General features: G+C 38.3%; 2 protein-coding genes and 1 long non-coding RNA gene across 6 annotated transcripts; 2 read left to right on the top strand and 1 right to left on the bottom strand.

Moving 5' to 3' along the window:
• The first annotated feature begins 667 nt into the window (after positions 1–667).
• LOC149374258 (uncharacterized) lies at positions 668–1,465 on the top strand. Its single transcript, XR_016293181.1, has 2 exons — positions 668–943; positions 1,378–1,465. It is a non-coding gene; the product is annotated as an uncharacterized LOC149374258 (long non-coding RNA).
• A 1,905-nt stretch (positions 1,466–3,370) lies between these two features.
• Positions 3,371–17,664, bottom strand: Pex1 (peroxisomal biogenesis factor 1). Its single transcript, XM_089594844.1, has 17 exons — positions 17,402–17,664; positions 16,787–16,921; positions 7,569–7,787; positions 7,223–7,337; positions 6,731–7,137; positions 6,171–6,670; positions 5,882–6,096; positions 5,628–5,784; positions 5,402–5,564; positions 5,096–5,255; positions 4,699–5,024; positions 4,544–4,608; positions 4,408–4,467; positions 4,043–4,229; positions 3,793–3,969; positions 3,615–3,727; positions 3,371–3,537 (listed from the first exon to the last, which is right to left on the bottom strand). The coding sequence occupies exons 2-17, from the start codon at positions 16,877–16,879 to the stop codon at positions 3,465–3,467; spliced, it is 3,030 nt and encodes a 1,009-aa protein (XP_089450970.1). The 5' UTR covers positions 16,880–16,921; positions 17,402–17,664; the 3' UTR covers positions 3,371–3,464.
• CycB3 (cyclin B3) lies at positions 16,596–23,398 on the top strand. Of its 4 annotated transcripts, none has more exons than XM_014348671.3 (7): positions 16,596–16,694; positions 20,279–20,565; positions 20,642–20,989; positions 21,486–22,001; positions 22,071–22,226; positions 22,312–22,592; positions 22,670–23,398. In XM_014348671.3, the coding sequence occupies exons 2-7, from the start codon at positions 20,317–20,319 to the stop codon at positions 22,719–22,721; spliced, it is 1,602 nt and encodes a 533-aa protein (XP_014204157.2). In that variant the 5' UTR covers positions 16,596–16,694; positions 20,279–20,316; the 3' UTR covers positions 22,722–23,398. The 4 variants fall into 4 exon arrangements, with proteins under 4 accessions (XP_014204157.2, XP_014204081.2, XP_014204001.2 ...); XM_014348595.3 differs by having other exon boundaries at positions 16,596–16,710; XM_014348515.3 differs by lacking the exon at positions 16,596–16,694 and adding an exon at positions 18,662–19,106.
• The last annotated feature ends 5 nt before the right edge of the window (positions 23,399–23,403 follow it).

The raw sequence follows: 23,403 nt of genomic DNA, 5'->3' as shown, positions 1-23,403 counted from the left end.
TTTAATAATATCTTTGAAAAAAGTTAAAAATTAATTATTTAATTTGAATCTAAAATGAAATTGAAATTATACTTCATAACTTTATTGGCGTAACTTTTGTTGTAAAAAAATATACAACACAAAATAAACTATTATACTGATAACACGTATCATGAATACCACTGTAATGGATCTAAGAAATCTTCTTCTCACAGCAAACCATTGAAATGATCGATTTTAATTAAAAAGAAAAAAAATGTTTCAACAAATGTTACAGTCACAAAAATTAGTTTTGCTTGTAAACAAAAGGAAAAAAAAAACCAAGCAATTATTCCATTAAATGAGAGCTATTTTCACACACCAGGCAAATGACATCGAGGAGAAACGATACACCAATGTACTTGAAATTCCGTCTTTCATTTATTTTTTTTTCCCTTGGACATATACAATCAAACGATATATTGTCGTATACAAATACATGCATATACGTACATTCAAACTTATCGCGAAAAAAACAAAAGAATATCAGAAAAACTATGAATTTCGTGCAGGTGTTTAAGAACTTTTTCCTTCATATTATGCGCAACGTGGTGATACCACGAGAATTGATAACGATAATTGCCGGTAATTAATTGTCAGTATGCGACGTTTTTGCGCTATACTGACTCAGTCAACTTGAGACTTCGTTTTTAGTTGTTGTGTGGCGTTAAAATAAAAAGAATCAACTTACTGGCTATTTGCCTCTGTTACCATCAATTTAACAGATGAGTTTTTGGCCAAATTTTAAAGTTTGACGATCCAAAGTGTGTACAATACTATATTTAACAGTTATTATTTCAAAGACACAAAAATGGTAGTTGGAGAAATAATTGGACAGTTTTTGCCGCCACCGTTGAATATCCTTTGGAACTTTGTGCTGTTACCGCTATTAAACAGTGGTTTCGTAAACAACCTCTTAGCATCGGTAAGATTAATATTGAACATATCAAAAACGACGGCCTTCGTTATTTAATCTAAGCTTTATCGGCTGAGTATAATTTTTTTATTACCATTAATGAAAAAAAAAAGAGATTTCGGTAAAATTTTTTTTATTACAATTGTTTAAATGCCAACAACGTATGTCTTCTCTTTTTGTTTATACGTTTACAAATATTTATTAAATTCCATCTTAAGAGTAAATTGTCTACGTTGCATACGTTCTTATTAAAAAAATTTACGTATCGTTTATTCATTAATTTACCGTGACGTTTAAATAAAATAAAGTTCTGTCTATTTTACACTCCAGTTTTAATAATAATAATAATAATAATAATAATAATAATAATAATAATAATAATGATGCCAATTTTCAAGCTCATGAATACCGGCACGTGGAATTTGTAATTTGAAATTTTTCAGTTAGGAGATTCCGTGAAGGGATTGCTGAAGGACTTGCTCGGAACTCTATTACCGTCGTCGCCCACGACAAACGCCCTGACCTAATGGAAACTATTCGCCATGTAAATACATAATATTTGCAAGGAAGGACTAATTGAATTTATTTATTTCTATCATATACCGCCGCAAAAGAAATATTAATCGTTGTTTGGGATAGACAATAAACGCACACGTCATGATATTATACACCTGAAATCAACGTTGTTCGACTATAATTATAATGTGTAAGCAATGCACAATTAAAAATAGAAGAAGAAAAAAAAAAACCCCAAGCACGGATCTCAAAGAAAGCGCGATAACGAGCAGTTACCAGCTCCGAGACCCTTGGCTCGAATCGAACGAGTACAGTCCCCCCCAACCTCCGGATACATCCAGCGCATCAGGCGGATGTCGTCAAGAAGCAAAGTTAAATTAAATCACGAGTTGGTATACCTATATACACATACACCCGGTTTATCTGAAGAAGCCGGCGAAACATTAGCGAGAGAGAAATATGTGGTGGTGATGTATGGCGTGTGCATATATATTTATACGTATATATTATACACGTGCAACTTGTGCGTGTGTATATATATTAGATATATGCACACGGTGGTGCGAATAACTTAAAATGAAGATGTATCCGGCGGGCGCGGGCAAGTTTGTTACGCGAAGAGGAGCCCGGGCTAATAGGCCGCACCCCTTTGGAGTTTAACCTTATATGTATATGTATACATATAATGTAGAGTATAAGGTATATAATATAATACGGGATCCTCTTCCTCGTTACTCTCTCTCTCTCTCTCTCTCTCTCTCTCTCCTTGCTTGGTGGTGCCAAGTCGCGCGTGAAAATACTAATTATTATACCGATTATTAATACGAAAAGTTGGGTAGCTTGTACGAGGAGGTTCCGTGCTCGGGGAAGTCGACAATCTGTATGGTACTCTTTATCTCCTCTCTCTCTCTCTCTTTTGCTCGCATCGCTCGGCTTTCGAGGAGAAGATGCACAGCTCCATGGTAATGCAGGAACATCACAGGTATACAATATACCATGTATGCTTTCACTGCAAAGTTGTATCACATATATTATGTTATACTTGGTAGTGGGCATCGTTTTTAGCGTTTGATAAGGGAGAATAACGAAATTGGGAGGGAGAAAAAAAAAAAAAAAAAGAAAGCGTCTTCGTGCGCTTGATGAAATCAGGGGTGAGATTAATAATAAAAATATAGATGGGTACTGGCGCAGCCGATCGGGCAACCGTGTGTATAGCCGAGTACCGGATTACGTACATAGCCGGGCGTGGGTAAGAGATAATAAAGCCCTCGGCGCTCAGCGAGGTGTGCACACGGAAGAGAGAGAGAGTAGGGCCAGTGCAAGGGATGTACTTATGTGTATTACATCAAGCGGAGCGAAAACTTAGGACTACACGGTGAAGGGCGCGTGTTAATAAACCCCCGTCGTTTCCTTAGTTACATCGGAGGCCGGGCTGCTTACACCTGATGGTGGGTATATATTAATTCTATATGTACCTACAACCAGTGGCGATGATGTTGTCCGCAGCGTCGTAATAAGAGTGCACACTTGTACCGTACTTTTCGTTTGTCTGTGTCGAGTTTCGGTAGGGCGCACGACACAATGTTTATTGTACTTTGGCAATAAAAAAAAATCTTTTGCTTGCATGTTGACAAAAATTCAATGACTTGAATTGTCCAAATCGCTCCACACTGTTTTTTTTTTTTTTTTTTATCATCCTTTGGCATTTTTCAATAGGAATTTATTATTTGGTTCAATCATTTCAATATTGTCATGCACCTCAAGTTTTTACGATACATTTTGCGTTAATTTAGAATTATTTGGATGAAACTAATGGTCATTCGCAATTTTAAATACATTTTCTCTGAGGTATTTAATTTTCTTGTAAAAAAGATATTTTACACGCATGTGTGATGTACAAAACAGAAAAAAATTGTACAGTTTCCCAGCAATGATTGTACTCACATAAAAAAATAAATTCAACATATATTTATATCTCCCCTCTTTTGATGCACACGAAGGTAAGTATATCAGTTCACGCTAGCGTGGCTTTTTGGTGCTTCATCTCGTCCACGGCGCTGCTTTCGCTTCTAGCGAACCTTTCATATCTAAAATTAAAAAAAAAAAAAATCATGCCCTCAAAAAAACCATTTATCAAGGGTATGAGAGAAGAAAATGTTCTTACATCCTGTTGTATTTTTGTTTTTCCGCGGTGAGCAGCGACGGCATCGACGATTCAGCTGCTCTCAGCAAATGGCTTTGCCTCACCTTCGCTTCAGCATACCGTTCTTTCGTTTCCTAAAAAAAATCATTCAAGTCAACTCCGCACAATTGTTCGATCGAAGGAAGAAAAAAAAAATCACCACAGAAGTCGACTCCATGGCCTCCTCAATCACGTCCAACCTGGCCTGCACCAGAATAGCGTTCAAGTCGGCCCCTGTGAAGCCAGCAGTCATTCGGGCAATAGCCTCCAAGTCGAGCTCGCTCGAATCAACCCCGTGAGTTCTGCTCAACGAGTGCAAAATCTCGTTCCTGTCGTTCTAAAAATCATACAAACCAAAGACACATACAACAACACATGTTTCGCACGTTGGTGGACAACCGAGGGCTTACCTCGTCAGGCAGGGGACACAGCAGCGCCTTGTCAAGGCGACCGGGACGCAGGAGGGCAGGATCGAGGAGATCCGGTCGCGAGGAGGCAGCCACCACTGCTACACCCTCCCTGCCCTCTATACCGTCCAGATGGGTCAGCAACTGATTAACCACGCGATCGGTTACCCCAGTACTGTCTTGACCTCGTCTGAAATTGTCATTTGTTGTTGTTTTTTCTCCGTGTATTTTACTGATAAATAATTATTCTTATTGCCAATCGTCGAGTACAACATTACACCGTTACGTAAATCTTCAAACGTACGATAACAATGCATTCATATATAATGTTATAGCGTGACGATCGAAAATAAAAAAGAAACTGTTACCTCGGGGCAAGACTGTCGAACTCGTCGAAAAATAAGACACAGGGTTTGGCTCGATGGGCTCTGCAACAGTTGTCAGTTACTTGTAGATGCAAAAAAAAACAACAGCAACAACAATGATAATCTTACGGTAAGTTACTTTTCAAAGACGTTGCGCACGGCCTCCTCGCTCGCCCCGACGTACTTGGACAAAAGTTCCGGGCCCTTGAACAACCAACGCGAAGCATCGATGAGCACAATTTATGTTCATTCGAATTGTAACGCACGCAAAAGTAACATACACGCGTAACCCACCTTGACGCTAATCAAATTTAAGCCGCACTCCTTGGCAATGGCACCAGCCAACATGGTCTTTCCCGTGCCGGGCATACCGTACAATAGCACGCCGCTCTGGAGCTTGATGGGCGCTGCCTTGAATATGTTGGGGTACCTGATGGGCCAATGCAGTATCTCGACGAGGGTGAGCTTGACGTCCGCCAGGCCGCCTATGTCGGACCACGTGTGGCCCTCGCCCCGGTAAAGGTCGACACCGCGCAGCGAGAGCGGACTGCATCGCGTCAGCGCGTCCTCTAGATCGGCACTCAGTAACATGGGTGACCGTCCCTCCGATCGTTCCTTAACTGCGACGAAAAAGGAGAGGGTTAGAAATAAAAAAGCCGTGACGATTTTATCGTCTCTCGGAGATATATACCGTGTCGTTTCCACGCGCCAAAGGCGCCTTTGTCCGCGAGGACTATCAGATCTTGGGCGACCCAGCCCTCCGTTTTGTTACCGTAATGTTCCCAATCGATCGTGCGCGCGAGCTGCAATTTGTCCTCGAGACTCGATCTTAGGATTTTCATTCTCTCGGCCTGTCGACATACCCAGGCAATTTTAAAACAAAATTTTTTATTTTCCCTTCAATTTGGGTATTTTTACCTTTCGCGGGGTACTTTTTACAGAGGGAGATTTGACTAATCGATCAAAAACAATGGTTTCGTTGGTACGGATACTGTACCTTCTCCAAAGGCGGTATCGTCAGCATGGTGCAAAAAAAGTGAACGCCTCTGGCTTCTCGCAGTTTCGGGCCGATTTTCTTGACATCCGTACAGGTGGCGACAATCGACACGTAATTTTCCCTCTGGCACTCGCTAATCACACCGTGTATGGCATCGGTTATCCTGAAACATAAATACGACCACAGTAAGTATATATGTATCTCAAAACAAATAACAGCTTCATACCTCGCGGCGTTTATCGCATCCGGCGTGTTCTCGTCCGTACTCGAGCTCACACTGGTTATACTATCGACGTCGTCAAAAAAGATCACCGAAGGCTGATGGTAAACGGCCTGGGAAACCTCCGCCGTCAGAAATTTCTGTACAACTTCAGCTTTTTTGCCTAAAGTAATAATTTATACAATAAACAAATTATACTTTTGTTCGAACACGTAGCATGTACAAAATATACAATTGTATATATTATGTGATAAAAGGACCTTTCAAAGATTTGCAGTCGACAAAACGCACGTGCGCAAAGTAAGGCGGCTCGCTCAGCAGTTTACCGAGCAGCTTGCAGCTCGTGGTCTTTCCGGAACCTGTCGCACCGCTCACTAGCGCGTTGTCTCTGCCGTAGTCAAAGCCCCGAATACCGTGCAGGCCCAGGCTCAGTCTGATAGCACACGTGGCTTCCCGAATCACCGGCTCTAATATCCTGCAACGTACATCACGCAACGATCAACAAGTAAATACGGATGCAGTGACATGCATCTCTCTACGACGACTTACTCGCTCGCTACGGTAGTCGCAGCAGCGCCCTCTTCGCTGGCCGGCTGCTCGAGCGGCCGGCTCTCCTCGATGCTCGCGGCGTCGCTCACTATAACCTCGATCCTCCCGAGCACCCTCCCATCGAAGAATCCGTACGAGCAGCCGTCCTCGGGTAGCAGCTTCACCAGGCACCTGGTCCCATCCTCCAGAGCGATGGTAGCCTGCGAATTGAGCAGCATCTCGCCGTACTTCGAGTTTCGCTTCACGTAATCGACAAACTCCTCGGCCGTGATGGGCCTATCGAGAGGGTACACCTCGATACCAGTGCAATCGCTTCTTTCCCCCTCGTTGACCGGCTCGAGTTTCACTCTACCGCCGGTTTTCAAGAGAAGATTGTCCATCAGGTCACGCCTAGCATTTATGTTGTCGAAGCTACCCTCGAAGACGGTAAAGTACCGCTCGATGCCTTCGCAACTCCCTCGGAGCCTCGCCAGCGCGTGCTCGGCCACGCGTACTTTAACCTGAAACAGAGGTCCAATGTATCGAGCCAGCGATAACTCCAGATTTCCCCGATCACTCACCACCAACTCCTGTTCGGCATTGGCCCTCCTGTCGAGCTTGACACCCTGGGTCTTCGCATGCAATCTGTCCTCCTTGACCTTTTTGATCCTGTACAACAGGTCGGGAGAGTCCACAGCAGTCTCGGGTGGCAGAAGCTCCTTCCGCACGTGGACGCAAAAGGGCGACCTGGACAACTCGTCCAACGCGCTCTGGCTATCCAAAGTACCGAACAACTCGTCCGGCAAAGGATGGACTCGGTAAACCCGGCGGCTAGTATCGCTTGGAAGCCGCAAGGGTGCCGGCAGAGAGCCGATAACGTCGAGAGGGTGCAAAGCAGCGGTCTGCCTCGGAGAGGTCGCCTCGCCCTCCACGTGGACCTCCGTGAGGTTTTCCAACCGCCCGTACTTAAACTCGGGGCTCATCGAGTCTGCGGATCAAATATTGTACAAGTACGCGTTTGTCTTGCTGTTGTTTGTACTTTTGATCCTGGATATAGTTAGGGTCTTGCTTACCAACGATCACAGTCACGTGATTGTATCTGGAAGTCCAAGCAACTATCGGCTGATTCTTAGCTACGACCCTTATCTGATCCAGCAATCTCGACTGCACGTTGTCACTTTGCAGCTCCTAATTCGCATTGGATTATCGTGATTTTTTTTTTACAAGTCAAGTAGTACTTAAATGGCAATACTTTGGATTTTTTACGAAAACTGTAGCTGTTGTTATAAGTAACATCGGTGGACACGATTCGAATAGGGTACAATTTTATTTTGGCAAAAGTGAACAGTTTTCGCAGAAGCCATCATGATTTTATTGATAAAAATATGATGTGTGTAGGTATAGTAGCACGCAACTAACCAGCACGACGCGGTCCTGCGCGCTCTTGGGCACGACGACGAGGCTCGTGAGTGCGGGTGCCTCGTCGATGCTGGTCACGAGGAGCTCGTCGCCTTCCCTGATGCTGAGACTCTGGGCGAAGGTGGCGCCGATGCAAAGGGACTCGGAATCCGGGCCTGGCACCGAGCACCAGGACAGGTAGTAGGTGAACTCGTTGTGACGGACGCATACTGCGCTCGACTCCTGCGAAATGGCCCTTTTTTCGTGAGTACACTCAATTATGGATACGTGGGTGGTTTTTTTTTTTTTTTTTTTTTTTTTCTTTGTGATTTTAAAATGATTGATTGTTTTAATATGGGGAGTAAACAGCTTGTGATCCCATCTTATACAAAATACTGCAATGATGTACCTGCGAAACAGATTGTGGTTGCAACGGAAACACGGTTAAAAATAAATGTAATATTTATTAATTTGTACAGGTTGAAGCTCGATGATTTGTGTCTCATTCATCAATGAAACGGTATAGCTCGATCCCTCCACTTTCATTATTTGTCGCTCAATAATAAAGACCGGTGGACCGTTATGCGGAAAATAACTCATCAAAGTGCCCTATACATGTGTATATTATAAAGCAAACGCGTTCGAAGCCATGTATATGAACTGTTGATCCATATTAACGCGGCAAGCGGTAAATAGCGATTTCAAGCGCCGATAACATCTATACGCGCTGATATATTTATACGTACCTATGTATACATTTCCAAAGTGTGAAGTTGTGGGGAAAAGAGGGCGGGGGGGGGTTGCACGTTGTTAAATACACGGCAAAAACCGGATATAATTTTACGCTCGACGTTTCGGCTGTGTAATATACAGCAGCCGATCAACCGGATATTTCGCGTAAATCTTCCGCGCACTGTGATTTTCCGCGGAAATTATCGTGCGCGCGGAGGAGAGGTATTTGGGGGCAAACTCCCTCCCCCCCCCCGCCACCACTGTCGTTTGTGTGCATACATATACGCAAACCTTTATTTATATAATCCGGGGGACGATAATGCGTGATTGATACTTGTATTTATTATAATGGTACGAGAACACGCACGTTTGGTTTTCCTAACAACAACTCAATGTTATTGTTATTTTTTTGTTATCGGATTTCGTCCAAATATCACTGGGATCATTCGATTTTTCGTGTAACTCGTTTCTTTCGTACGCATGTAGTAGCCTATTCGGTTTTTACATCAAGAATAATTCAAGCAATGCTCAATTCATTAATTTTATATCACTAACATTAGTTGAATAAAATATACATACTTACGTGGATAAAGTGACACATAAAAATATTTATTTAAAAATAATATCTAAAACATATATTATAGGTGTATTCCGCAAATGCTGCCAGCAGTTAAGTTACGTAGGTCGTGGTAACGCCGCATGGTCGGGCAGCGCTAGCGTCAACCTGTACTAACTGTCGGTGGGTTCCGCATGTCAACAAACTTTGATATTTTTTACTGTTTTCTCTCCCATGCCATCTGATATTTCGGAGTTTGTTGACATGCGGAACCCACCGACAGTTAGTACAGGTTGACGCTAGCGCTACCCGACCATGCGGCGTTACCACGACCTACGTAACTTAACTGCTGGCAGCATTTGCGGAATACACCCATAGTCCGCAGGCTAAGTATACGTCCTTAACCGCCTTTTTCACTAACGTTTAGAATAATGATTGAGACAATCAATGATTGTATCATGAGTTTTTGTATAAAGTTCAATTTATACAAATAAGTTGGTAAATATAGGCACACATGATTAATATTTAAACATTTTAAGCTGTATAAATATATAACATAGATTCCAAATATGCATTATTACCGCTGGAATATGCTAACAAAACCAAATATCCGTCTTTCTCACCCAGCAAAATAATAGGTATCTGTATAATCCTGTATCAATTTATTGCACACATGCGAAATGTTCAATGACAGTAAACAATGACATAATTTCAAACTTTACTTTTAACTCTTCATTTCACACGTAATTTTACAATGCAATTGATAAATTATTATTCATACAAAAGTATTAATATTCTTATAGGAGGTCGATTTTCAGGCAAAAGATTATTTGTAAACTTGCCGTAAACAGCACAGCCAATGTCAACTTTTTATTTTCTATCTACACAACTAGTTGCGGCTGGTTTTAGCGTTTCAGATTTCTAAACTAAAAAGTGGCCCTAAAATTCTGAAGGAAAGCTTTAGATATTTTAGGCCCTAGAGCCATGTTGTCAATTATAAACCAGCCGCAACTTATTTGACAGATACAAAATGAAAATTCAACATTTTCTGTGCTGTTTGCGGCAAGTTTACAATTTATCTATTACTCGAAAGTATAAATATATAGGAGGTCAATATTCGTATAAAACATACACTGCAAACTTGCCGCAAGTAGCACAAACATCGTTAATTATTTATTTTGTATCTATTTCAAGAGTTGCGGCTGGTTTATAAGTGACTAAATGGCTCTAGGGCTAAGCTGCCTAAAGCTCTCCTTCAGAATTTCAGAAGCAATTTTTGGCCAAAAAAATCACGACCGCTAGATGGCGCTGATCCTAATGATTATAACTACTTATAGTAGAGCCATTTAATCAATTATAAACCAGCCGCAACTAATTTCGTAGATACAAAATAAATAGTTAAAGATAATTGTGCTACTTGCGGCAAGTTTGCAGTGTATGTTTTATACAAATATCAACCTCATATATATTTATACTTTTGGGTAATAGATGAATTGTAAACTTGACGCAAACAGTGCAAACAACGTTAACTTTTTATTTTATATTTATGAAATTAGTTGCGGCTGGTTTATAAGTAATTAAATGGCTCTAGGGCTAAGCTGCCAAAAGCTCTCTTTCAGAATTTCAGAAGCAATTTTTGGCCAAAAAAATCACTACCGCTAGATGGCGCTGATCCAAATGATTATTTTACTATACTTTTACTAGAGCCATTTAATCATTTATAAACCAGCCGCAACTCTTGAAATAGATACAAAATAAATAATTAACGATGTTTGTGCTACTTGCGGCAAGTTTGCAGTGTATGTTTTATACGAATATCAACCTCATATATATTTATACTTTTGGGTAATAGATGAATTGTAAACTTGACGCAAACAGTGCAAACAACGTTAACTTTTTATTTTATATTTATGAAATTAGTTGCGGCTGGTTTATAAGTAATTAAATGGCTCTAGGGCTAAGCTGCCTAAAGCTCTCTTTCAGAATTTCAGAAGCAATTTTTGGCCAAAAAAATCACTACCGCTAGATGGCGCAGATCCAAATGATTATTTTACTATACTTATACTAGAGCCATTTAATCATTTATAAACCAGCCGCAACTCTTGAAATAGATACAAAATAAATAATTAACGATGTTTGTGCTACTTGCGGCAAGTTTGCAGTGTATGTTTTATACGAATATCAACCTCATATATATTTATACTTTTGGGTAATAGATGAATTGTAAACTTGACGCAAACAGTGCAAACAACGTTAACTTTTTATTTTATATTTATGAAATTAGTTGCGGCTGGTTTATAAGTAATTAAATGGCTCTAGGGCTAAGCTGCCTAAAGCTCTCTTTCAGAATTTCAGAAGCAATTTTTGGCCAAAAAAATCACTACCGCTAGATGGCGCTGATCCAAATGATTATTTTACTATACTTTTACTAGAGCCATTTAATCATTTATAAACCAGCCGCAACTATTGAAATAGATACAAAATAAATAATTAACGATGTTTGTGCTGTTTGCGGCAAGTTTACAATTTATCTATTACCCGAAAGTGTAAATATAAGGGAGGTCGATATTGGTGTAAAACATACACTGCAAACTTGCCGCAAGTAGCACAAACAATGTTATCTTTATATTTTGTATTTACTGAATTAGTTGCGGCTGGTTTATAATTGATCAAATGGCTCTACTACAAGTAGTAATAATCATTTGGATCAGCGCCATCTAGCGGTAGTGATTTTTTTGGCCAAAAATTGCTTCTGAAATTCTGAAAGAGAGCTTTAGGCAGCTTAGCCCTAGAGCCATTTAATTACTTATAAACCAGCCGCAACTAATTTCATAAATATAAAATAAAAAGTTAACGTTGTTTGCACTGTTTGCGTCAAGTTTACAATTCATCTATTACCCAAAAGTATAAATATATATGAGGTTGATATTTGTATAAAACATACATTGCAAACTTGCCGCAAGTAGCACAAACATCGTTAATTATTTATTTTGTATCTATTTCAATAGTTGCGGCTGGTTTATAAATGATTAAATGGCTCTAGTATAAGTATAGTAAAATAATCATTTGGATCAGCGCCATCTAGCGGTAGTGATTTTTTTGGCCAAAAATTGCTTCTGAAATTCTGAAAGAGAGCTTTAGGCAGCTTAGCCCTAGAGCCATTTAATTACTTATAAACCAGCCGCAACTAATTTCATAAATATAAAATAAAAAGTTAACGTTGTTTGCACTGTTTGCGTCAAGTTTACAATTCATCTATTACCCAAAAGTATAAATATATATGAGGTTGATATTTGTATAAAACATACACTGCAAACTTGCCGCAAGTAGCACAAACATCGTTAATTATTTATTTTGTATCTATTTCAATAGTTGCGGCTGGTTTATAAATGATTAAATGGCTCTAGTATAAGTATAGTAAAATAATCATTTGGATCAGCGCCATCTAGCGGTAGTGATTTTTTTGGCCAAAAATTGCTTCTGAAATTCTGAAAGAGAGCTTTAGGCAGCTTAGCCCTAGAGCCATTTAATTACTTATAAACCAGCCGCAACTAATTTCATAAATATAAAATAAAAAGTTAACGTTGTTTGCACTGTTTGCGTCAAGTTTACAATTCATCTATTACTCGAAAGTATAAATATATAGGAGGTCAATATTCGTATAAAACATACACTGCAAACTTGCCGCAAGTAGCACAAACATCGTTAATTATTTATTTTGTATCTATTTCAAGAGTTGCGGCTGGTTTATAAGTGACTAAATGGCTCTAGGGCTAAGCTGCCTAAAGCTCTCCTTCAGAATTTCAGAAGCAATTTTTGGCCAAAAAAATCACGACCGCTAGATGGCGCTGATCCTAATGATTATTTTACTATACTTATACTAGAGCCATTTAATCATTTATAAACCAGCCGCAACTATTGAAATAGATACAAAATAAATAATTAACGATGTTTGTGCTACTTGCGGCAAGTTTGCAATGTATGTTTTATACAAATATCAACCTCATATATATTTATACTTTTGGGTAATAGATGAATTGTAAACTTGACGCAAACAGTGCAAACAACGTTAACTTTTTATTTTATATTTATGAAATTAGTTGCGGCTGGTTTATAAGTAATTAAATGGCTCTAGGGCTAAGCTGCCTAAAGCTCTCTTTCAGAATTTCAGAAGCAATTTTTGGCCAAAAAAATCACTACCGCTAGATGGCGCTGATCCAAATGATTATTTTACTATACTTTTACTAGAGCCATTTAATCATTTATAAACCAGCCGCAACTCTTGAAATAGATACAAAATAAATAATTAACGATGTTTGTGCTACTTGCGGCAAGTTTGCAGTGTATGTTTTATACGAATATCAACCTCATATATATTTATACTTTTGGGTAATAGATGAATTGTAAACTTGACGCAAACAGTGCAAACAACGTTAACTTTTTATTTTATATTTATGAAATTAGTTGCGGCTGGTTTATAAGTAATTAAATGGCTCTAGGGCTAAGCTGCCTAAAGCTCTCTTTCAGAATTTCAGAAGCAATTTTTGGCCAAAAAAATCACTACCGCTAGATGGCGCAGATCCAAATGATTATTTTACTATACTTATACTAGAGCCATTTAATCATTTATAAACCAGCCGCAACTCTTGAAATAGATACAAAATAAATAATTAACGATGTTTGTGCTACTTGCGGCAAGTTTGCAGTGTATGTTTTATACGAATATCAACCTCATATATATTTATACTTTTGGGTAATAGATGAATTGTAAACTTGACGCAAACAGTGCAAACAACGTTAACTTTTTATTTTATATTTATGAAATTAGTTGCGGCTGGTTTATAAGTAATTAAATGGCTCTAGGGCTAAGCTGCCTAAAGCTCTCTTTCAGAATTTCAGAAGCAATTTTTGGCCAAAAAAATCACTACCGCTAGATGGCGCTGATCCAAATGATTATTTTACTATACTTTTACTAGAGCCATTTAATCATTTATAAACCAGCCGCAACTATTGAAATAGATACAAAATAAATAATTAACGATGTTTGTGCTGTTTGCGGCAAGTTTACAATTTATCTATTACCCGAAAGTGTAAATATAAGGGAGGTCGATATTGGTGTAAAACATACACTGCAAACTTGCCGCAAGTAGCACAAACAATGTTATCTTTATATTTTGTATTTACTGAATTAGTTGCGGCTGGTTTATAATTGATCAAATGGCTCTACTACAAGTAGTAATAATCATTTGGATCAGCGCCATCTAGCGGTAGTGATTTTTTTGGCCAAAAATTGCTTCTGAAATTCTGAAAGAGAGCTTTAGGCAGCTTAGCCCTAGAGCCATTTAATTACTTATAAACCAGCCGCAACTAATTTCATAAATATAAAATAAAAAGTTAACGTTGTTTGCACTGTTTGCGTCAAGTTTACAATTCATCTATTACCCAAAAGTATAAATATATATGAGGTTGATATTTGTATAAAACATACATTGCAAACTTGCCGCAAGTAGCACAAACATCGTTAATTATTTATTTTGTATCTATTTCAATAGTTGCGGCTGGTTTATAAATGATTAAATGGCTCTAGTATAAGTATAGTAAAATAATCATTTGGATCAGCGCCATCTAGCGGTAGTGATTTTTTTGGCCAAAAATTGCTTCTGAAATTCTGAAAGAGAGCTTTAGGCAGCTTAGCCCTAGAGCCATTTAATTACTTATAAACCAGCCGCAACTAATTTCATAAATATAAAATAAAAAGTTAACGTTGTTTGCACTGTTTGCGTCAAGTTTACAATTCATCTATTACCCAAAAGTATAAATATATATGAGGTTGATATTTGTATAAAACATACACTGCAAACTTGCCGCAAGTAGCACAAACATCGTTAATTATTTATTTTGTATCTATTTCAATAGTTGCGGCTGGTTTATAAATGATTAAATGGCTCTAGTATAAGTATAGTAAAATAATCATTTGGATCAGCGCCATCTAGCGGTAGTGATTTTTTTGGCCAAAAATTGCTTCTGAAATTCTGAAAGAGAGCTTTAGGCAGCTTAGCCCTAGAGCCATTTAATTACTTATAAACCAGCCGCAACTAATTTCATAAATATAAAATAAAAAGTTAACGTTGTTTGCACTGTTTGCGTCAAGTTTACAATTCATCTATTACCCAAAAGTATAAATATATATGAGGTTGATATTTGTATAAAACATACATTGCAAACTTGCCGCAAGTAGCACAAACATCGTTAATTATTTATTTTGTATCTATTTCAATAGTTGCGGCTGGTTTATAAATGATTAAATGGCTCTAGTATAAGTATAGTAAAATAATCATTAGGATCAGCGCCATCTAGCGGTCGTGATTTTTTTGGCCAAAAATTGCTTCTGAAATTCTGAAGGAGAGCTTTAGGCAGCTTAGCCCTAGAGCCATTTAGTCACTTATAAACCAGCCGCAACTCTTGAAATAGATACAAAATAAATAATTAACGATGTTTGTGCTACTTGCGGCAAGTTTGCAGTGTATGTTTTATACGAATATTGACCTCCTATATATTTATACTTTCGAGTAATAGATAAATTGTAAACTTGCCGCAAACAGCACAGAAAATGTTGAATTTTCATTTTGTATCTGTCAAATAAGTTGCGGCTGGTTTATAATTGACAACATGGCTCTAGGGCCTAAAATATCTAAAGCTTTCCTTCAGAATTTTAGGGCCACTTTTTAGTTTAGAAATCTGAAACGCTAAAACCAGCCGCAACTAGTTGTGTAGATAGAAAATAAAAAGTTGACATTGGCTGTGCTGTTTACGGCAAGTTTACAAATAATCTTTTGCCTGAAAATCGACCTCCTATAAGAATATTAATACTTTTGTATGAATAATAATTTATCAATTGCATTGTAAAATTACGTGTGAAATGAAGAGTTAAAAGTAAAGTTTGAAATTATGTCATTGTTTACTGTCATTGAACATTTCGCATGTGTGCAATAAATTGATACAGGATTATACAGATACCTATTATTTTGCTGGGTGAGAAAGACGGATATTTGGTTTTGTTAGCATATTCCAGCGGTAATAATGCATATTTGGAATCTATGTTATATATTTATACAGCTTAACATGTTTAAATATTAATCATGTGTGCCTATATTTACCAACTTATTTGTATAAATTGAACTTTATACAAAAACTCATGATACAATCATTGATTGTCTCAATCATTATTCTAAACGTTAGTGAAAAAGGCGGTTAAGGACGTATACTTAGCCTGCGGACTATGGGTGTATTCCGCAAATGCTGCCAGCAGTTAAGTTACGTAGGTCGTGGTAACGCCGCATGGTCGGGTAGCGCTAGCGTCAACCTGTACTAACTGTCGGTGAAGTTTGTTGACATGCGGAACCCACCGACAGTTAGTACAGGTTGACGCTAGCGCCGCCCAACCATGCGGCGTTACCACGACCTACGTAACTTAACTGCTGGCAGCATTTGCGGAATACACCCTATATCTATTGACAGGAAAGTTATCATTGGTCGGTAAGATTGATTTCGGTGGATAAAAAAGTGTTGACTAACGATCGGTAAGCCAGTGTACCTTAGTACTGATAGTAGGTACCAGGCTCTGTGTTATCGATCGAAACATCGGAGCAAAATAAGTTTCCGTCATAACAGAGCGCGTAATGCTGTAGTACGGACGAATTCGCAAAAGGTGAAAACCGTTTGTATTGCCCGCAAATATTCACACGCTCACACCCCTGTTTTCAAAATCGATCGCCAGTCCGTCTCGTGACTTTGAAAAAGCCCAACTAAAGTCAGCTCAAAAGCCGAGGATTGCAGCTTCGAAATAATTCTAGTCATTTGTGAGTGTGAAAATTCGTAAGTTGTTCAAATGTTGGTTTTTTCTCAATACAAGTAAATAGAGGTACATAAAGATTCTTGTAAATAAACTTACCCGTGAGTATAATCTTCTGAGTCGGTGCTCCGGCAAATAAACAAAGCAAGTACTGACCGAGATGTACTTGACTGTGAATCGTTCGTCTAGCATGTCGCATTTGAATTTTAGTCTTTTCTTGTATTCCTCTGTTTTCTGCGGTTTGGAATAACATTATACGTCAAAATTAACTTCTCACTATTATTGACACAATTTTTATTAATCTGTGTTCAGATACCTTCCGTATCAATCGTATTTTCGATGATGTATATTAGTTTTCGATTGATACGATTGTGAATTGGTTTATTTACTTATTACTCAAAAAATGTTCATTCATTCATACAGTTGACTATTTATTTTTCGATACTTTGTTCTCATGTGAAAATTCACAAATATACCGTTTGTTCGTTTTTAAAAAAAATTCACGATTACTCTGTAAAAATTTAAATACCAAATGCGTATACGCACGCATTTCGTAACAATTATACGTGTATAGAAGCGAACGTGCGTGTTGTAAGTTGTAACATATACCTTATACATAGAAGTCCTGAACAGAATAAAAAAACGCGACTCGAGAGCGGAGGAAAAAAAATTAGAGAAAAGAACCGTCGTTATATTAAGTAGGTATATACTTACACGGAAAGATGCGCGAGACGTTTTGTTAACACGAACACGTACTTATACACTGACACGTACAGTACACATTTGAGCAATGGAAAACACGTTGCGCGTCAGCCGGTGTTGCTTCGCACGGACGGATCACATCACTTGCGTGCCCGTCTTTCGAGAAGAAAAGAAACTTGTTTTATTGTATAATCAACGTATGCGAGCAGGAATATCCTCTAAGATACCTTGATAATTCCTTTTACTACTCATAAGTATTTTAAATAAAAAAAACTGAGAGAGAAACTGCTCAACTCTCGCGTCCGACGTTAGAGAGATATGTTTTTCTCACTCGCTCCACACTTTGGAGTTGCACGTATGTATGTTATATGTTTAAATACGAGCGTTCTCTCTTTTTCTATTTTCTCGTCTTCCTCTTTTAATACATTGCTTTATTATTATACTTTGCGGCCTTTCCGCGCGCGGGACGTCGTGGCGTCGAGCATGTGACTGTCAGCTGTTGCACTTGAGTCAAATGACGTTTGATGTTTATTTTTTTTTTTTTTTTTTGTTGCAAAATCCATCACCCGATCAGAATGATGTGATTAGAGATTTCAGATCTCCTTACTAAGTAAGAAGTAAGGACATTTTACCATATGCGTAAATAATCATAGACTTAAAGTATTAATATAAATTTTATCGTTAAAGGCTTGTAACATAAATTTTTAACATTCGGTATTTTTATAAAATAAAATCCACACCTATAGTTGAAAGGAATTTAATTGTTATAGGAAATTTAATTCGTGCCCTTGTGGAGATTGTCGTTCTTGCATGTTTATAATAATTAAACTTCAAAAAATAGCTCAACATCTACAATATCTATTATTATCAATAAAAGGAGTTAGTTAAAAGGTTCACCATCTTTTTCGTTCATAAAAATACAAACCAGGCCCCTCTGTGCGGTGGTACAGTTAACGGCTCGACCTCGACAAGTCTGCTCACGCTTGCCCAAAAGTCGGTGAAAAATTAAACCATTTAGAGAGCGAGAGACTATATATATATATAAGTAAAAAGAACCCCTAGCAAATCCCGAAAGGAAAGAGAGGGCGAGGGAGAGCAGAAAACTTTTACACTCGAGCGAGTGTGTGTAAGTAAATCTACAAAAGGTCAAAAAACGCGCGGTAAGTGCGACGCGTACCTCTGACGGCGTTCCCGGCAACCCCACTAACCCCATACGGCCCAGATGTCGCTCTTGCACCCCAACCTCAAATCTCATTGGCCTGTGCCGTCCCAGTATCCGCCAATCGCGCAGTCAGTTGAAACAGCAACGGTTAACCACGTTCTGGTTCTCTTCAAAAAAGCGTCAAGGGACATCACCCTTGTTTCGGCCGAAAGGAAACCCAACGGACGGACTCCCAGACAGGAGAGATCGACGAGACCTTTTCAGAGACGAGATGCGAGTCTGAGACTGCAGAGCTCGGGTTCGTGTGCTTTTGCGGTCCCTTCCCCTCGGTCCGGCCGCGCGAGGAGGTTTACTCGTTATTACAAATGACCACCTCCTCGATGAGTTGAGTCGAGCCTCGGGTGTTTTGCTGTGGTGTGTTGTTGACGTCGTGCGTTGCCTTTATTTTCCAACTAAGTACGCTGCGCTCTCGCGGTGTTGCTGTTACTTTGTAGGCACATCATTACCCTGCTTTGCTTCGTACTTGAAGAAGAAGAAGAGACGGTGCAGGAGGAGGTAGGAACTGTAGTGTTTTTTGTGCAATACATTAATTTATAATTTAAGACCACGCGCTCATGTACTTGCTTATTAGCACAAATAATCGCTTTTTCACGAGTTACTTTTACTCATTATCCTTCCACGAAAAGAGGAAAATAGCGCGCGTTCGAGACTTCGAGCTATAATATGAGCCAGAGGGGAGAAGTAAGTATAGAGAGAGAAAGAGGATTGAGTACGTGAGTGCATGAGTGCGCTTGGAAAAGTGCCTTCCGCCATGTACGTACACCGCCGACACTTGTGCAATCCCTTGAAGAATTAATGAAAATTAGTCGTGATTTCTGACTAAAGGCCTACTTTATTTTGCGGGCAATCGCATTATTAAGTATTTAAGTTTCGTTGCAAGTGAAGACTCGGAGATCCACGGTTATGTAGGGGTTGGAAAATCGATTGTTTTCTGAGAGAAGACGGTTATGCGAAAGAAACGGCGGGGGCTTGGCTCGGAATGCTCGGATGTGCATGTGTACGTATACGTGTGGGTTATGGTATATGCATCTAGTATGCCCTTTGATTCTTTTTTTTTTTCTCGCGTGTATTTGTGTGTTCTTGTTAGCGGGGGACAGTCGTAAATACGTTACGTTCGAAATTTTTCTCTCCCTCCGGACAGTCTAGAGTCCGGACTCGACATTAAAACCGCTTAATATGTATTGGATTTATACCAGTGGAAAATTCATACTTAGTCTAAAGCGTTTTTCTAAGGTGCAAGGAAAGGCGATGTTGATGTATTGTCCGGTTTGCTCGCAGTTTTATTGAGTGGGTAGGTCAAATAAATTTATTTAACGATTCGTATAATTGGAAAAATCAGTAGAGGCAGGGGTACATGAAAGCGTTTTTCGAAATTTAAAGGCTACAAAGAGATAAAAGTGCCTATAGACGAAATTTTCGTTCGCGGTATTTTCATATTAGGAAACATGCTAAGAATGAAGTCGATTTGGAGAGATTTAGATTGAAGAGACGGAATTTTCAATATAGTACTACCAAGTTATACATATATAGAGTATAGACACTCGCTTATGTAACTTTTAAAGTTCCGATCATAACTCAGCTTTACAATCTTTAAATCTACTACAGTATACATGTATATGGTAAAATGTGAATGCTTATTGTAACCACATTATTTTCCTATATTTCAGATAAGATTTAAGCAGACACAAGAAACTTAGCCTTAAGAATGGCTCCTCCAAAGGCAGTGACCTCGCAAACTAGCAAAGTGGCAGCAACAACAATAATAACGGGAATACAAGTCCCTGGAGTCATGACTCGAAGGGGTCTGGTGACCAGACAGCAAAATATCAACACACAGCAAACAAAGAAACAGCAGCCTCTCTTAATTAAAGATACGAGAAATAAACGGAAAGCGGATGTGTCGCCCGTTAAAGAAAAAATGACGAAGCGCTCTGCACTTGGGAATATAACGAATGTAAGTGTTTATTTCACTAGTCTGTCTTAGATTTAATTTTGAAACAAATATAACAAAAAAAAAAAATTCTTTATAGGCCATTGGCAAAACTATAAGTGCTCAAATCCAAGATGCCAGTAAGAAAGTGGCAAAAAAAGTTACCATTGGCACGTCCGTCAAAACGATTCCTCAGCCTGTTGGCACGTCAAAGATTGTAGATAGCAAGGTTGTGCCAAAACCTGATAGTGCTCAAAACAAATCGAAACAAGTGTCGCGGATCAAGCAAATAACGAAAAAGGAAGAAAAAACAATCGAGGTTCCGCTTAAAACCGTCAATCTAAGACGGAGTTTTGACGCCGAAAAATCAGACGAAAGCTCGTTGTATGTAAGTGCATTAGAGACTTTACCAGAGGAAGGTAACAGGCGATCATCAAGGACGCTAAAAGTAAGTTTTTTTGATAATCATGTCAATATTGGTCTCTTGCATAGAAAGTATTTTTTGCAATTATATTTTACCGATGTAAAACAATTGACTGTTTAAATACATGAGTTTGTGTACACGTGTTCATGTATTTAAAATCAAAAGATTTTTTTAGTTCAGTACTTTGCGAGATAAATTTAAAGAGTTTAAATTATCTTGACGTATCTATGTGTATTTATAACTGCCACTGCTTCGAATTCAGGACTTCACGCAATATCAAGTGAAACGGACTTTTTTAATTTTCAAAAATCAGCAGTAGTTTTTTGTATAACTACTGTTACGTAATGTTGTTATTTCTTGAATTCATTGTATGTCAGTAAATTTAGTACTTAATTTTCATTAATTCTAAAAAACATTAAAAATTAAAAAAAAAAAAAAAATTAAATTTACTACAAAAAACTACTTTTAGTATCTATTTTTCATTAATACAGCTATATTTATAAAAATCTTGCACTTGCAGGAGGTGGGTGCTAATAAGCTTATAGAAGGGACAACAAATAGAGCAGCCGAAGTAGTAACGGCACAGACTGAAATAACTAGTGGATCTTCTGCGTGTCCGCTGACCGAAAATAAAAATGAAAAAGAAATAAGTGAGAAACCTGAAGCTACGCTCAACTGTAACATACCACCCGTTCGTAGCCTTCCTGAAAATGTGCAATGGGATTTTGATGTCGAGAACTGGCAAGATCCGTACCAAGTGCCTCAATACGCGATGGACATTTTCGATTATCTAAAAGAGCGCGAGAAACTTTTCCCCATAAATGATTACATGGAACATCAGGTATGCTTGTCGCGCTGGATGCGGTCGTTGCTTGTCGATTGGATGGTCGCGGTGCAGGAGTCATTTGAGCTCAATCACGAAACCCTTTACTTGGCTGTGAAACTCGTAGATTTGTATCTGTGCAAAGTAACTGTTAGTAAAGAAACGCTACAGCTCCTTGGTGCTGCCAGTCTTTTTATAGCTAGTAAATTCGATGTAAGTTATAAATCTTTTGTTTTTCACATCGCTTTGTTTTTATTTGCCAATAATACTTTTTTCCTCCAGGAACGAATACCGCCGATGATTGAAGATTTTTTATACATATGCGATAGTGCTTACAATCACAAAGAATTGACTAGAATGGAAATTAATGTTCTTAAAGTTATGGACTTCGATCTTGGGATACCGCTATCATACAGATTTTTACGCCGCTATGCTAGGGTACGTATTTTTTATTGATAACTAGTCCTAGTTGCAAAGTCATGAAATCCTATATAAAAAAAAAAAAAAAAAAAAAAAACTTTAGTGTGCCAAAGTTACAATGCCAACGCTGACGTTGGCTCGTTACATTCTGGAGTACTCGCTGATGGACTACGCGACGATATCGTGCAGCGACAGCAAAATGGCAGCGGCTGCTTTGTTTCTCGCTCTACAGATGAAGGACCTCGGTGGATGGACGCCCACCCTCGAATATTACACAGGCTACAAGCTGGCTGATTTCTCATCCATCGTTCTTGTATTGAATGAGGGCCTACATCGTAAACACAAAGAAGCGCTATCGACCGTTCGGAACAAATACAGCCATAAGTAAGTGTACTTATAATTTTTTTGGCCATTTTATTTAATTTTCATCACAATATTAAGAGTTGAATGATTTTCTCTAGGATATTTTTCGAAGTAGCAAAAGTACCTCTGAAGGAAAAATTAGATATTTAACAGTTGACTTGAGCTCATAAGTGTAAGGACTATTTCATAACTGACGGATGCTCGAGTGCATCTTTTCAAAGAGTTATTAATATGGCTATGACTGAGAGGTACGCCGTCCTGAGGACAATCCAGCGCCTTCTTCGACTTACGTGGCTCGATACGACTGTTTTATGAGTAAAAGTTTAAGCAGCGTGTTGTGATGACAAGAGCCGGGATAACTCGATTAGAATAAATTTTAATTATTAAACAAAAGAGACTGCAAGTGCGCCAGCTCGTTTAATTTTGGAAAAGGTGCAAAAAATTTTGAGAAAGGATCGGGAGAAACAGTTTGTAAAATTTTAATTTTCTTTTTTTGTAAATGTATACACACTTGAGTGACGTCATACGTCTTTCATGTGTTCCTAGTGCTATAATAAGGGTATATTTGTTAAACATATATTATAGCTTTTACTTTTTCTAAAACTCCTTATGAAATTTTAACGGATTTTTTAAATACGTTCTCTACTACTTTTTTAAAAAACTTTTTCTACTATATACATATCTGTTTTCAAACAAATCTGCAAAATTTAAAACTAATTTTTTTTTTTTTTTTCTTTCATACAAACACTTATTCTTGATTTTTTATTAAACCAAAATAGTCCGTTTAATACAATATAAAAAATTATATATAAAAAAAAAAAAAAAAAAAAAA

The sequence above is a fragment of the Copidosoma floridanum genome, unplaced genomic scaffold (genome assembly GCF_036245765.1).
Source record: "Copidosoma floridanum isolate Cflo_tuat_1 unplaced genomic scaffold, Cflo_Japanese_pri ptg000021l, whole genome shotgun sequence".
NCBI classification, from domain to species: Eukaryota; Metazoa; Arthropoda; class Insecta; order Hymenoptera; family Encyrtidae; genus Copidosoma; species Copidosoma floridanum.
This window is presented reverse-complemented; position numbering and strand designations above follow the sequence as displayed.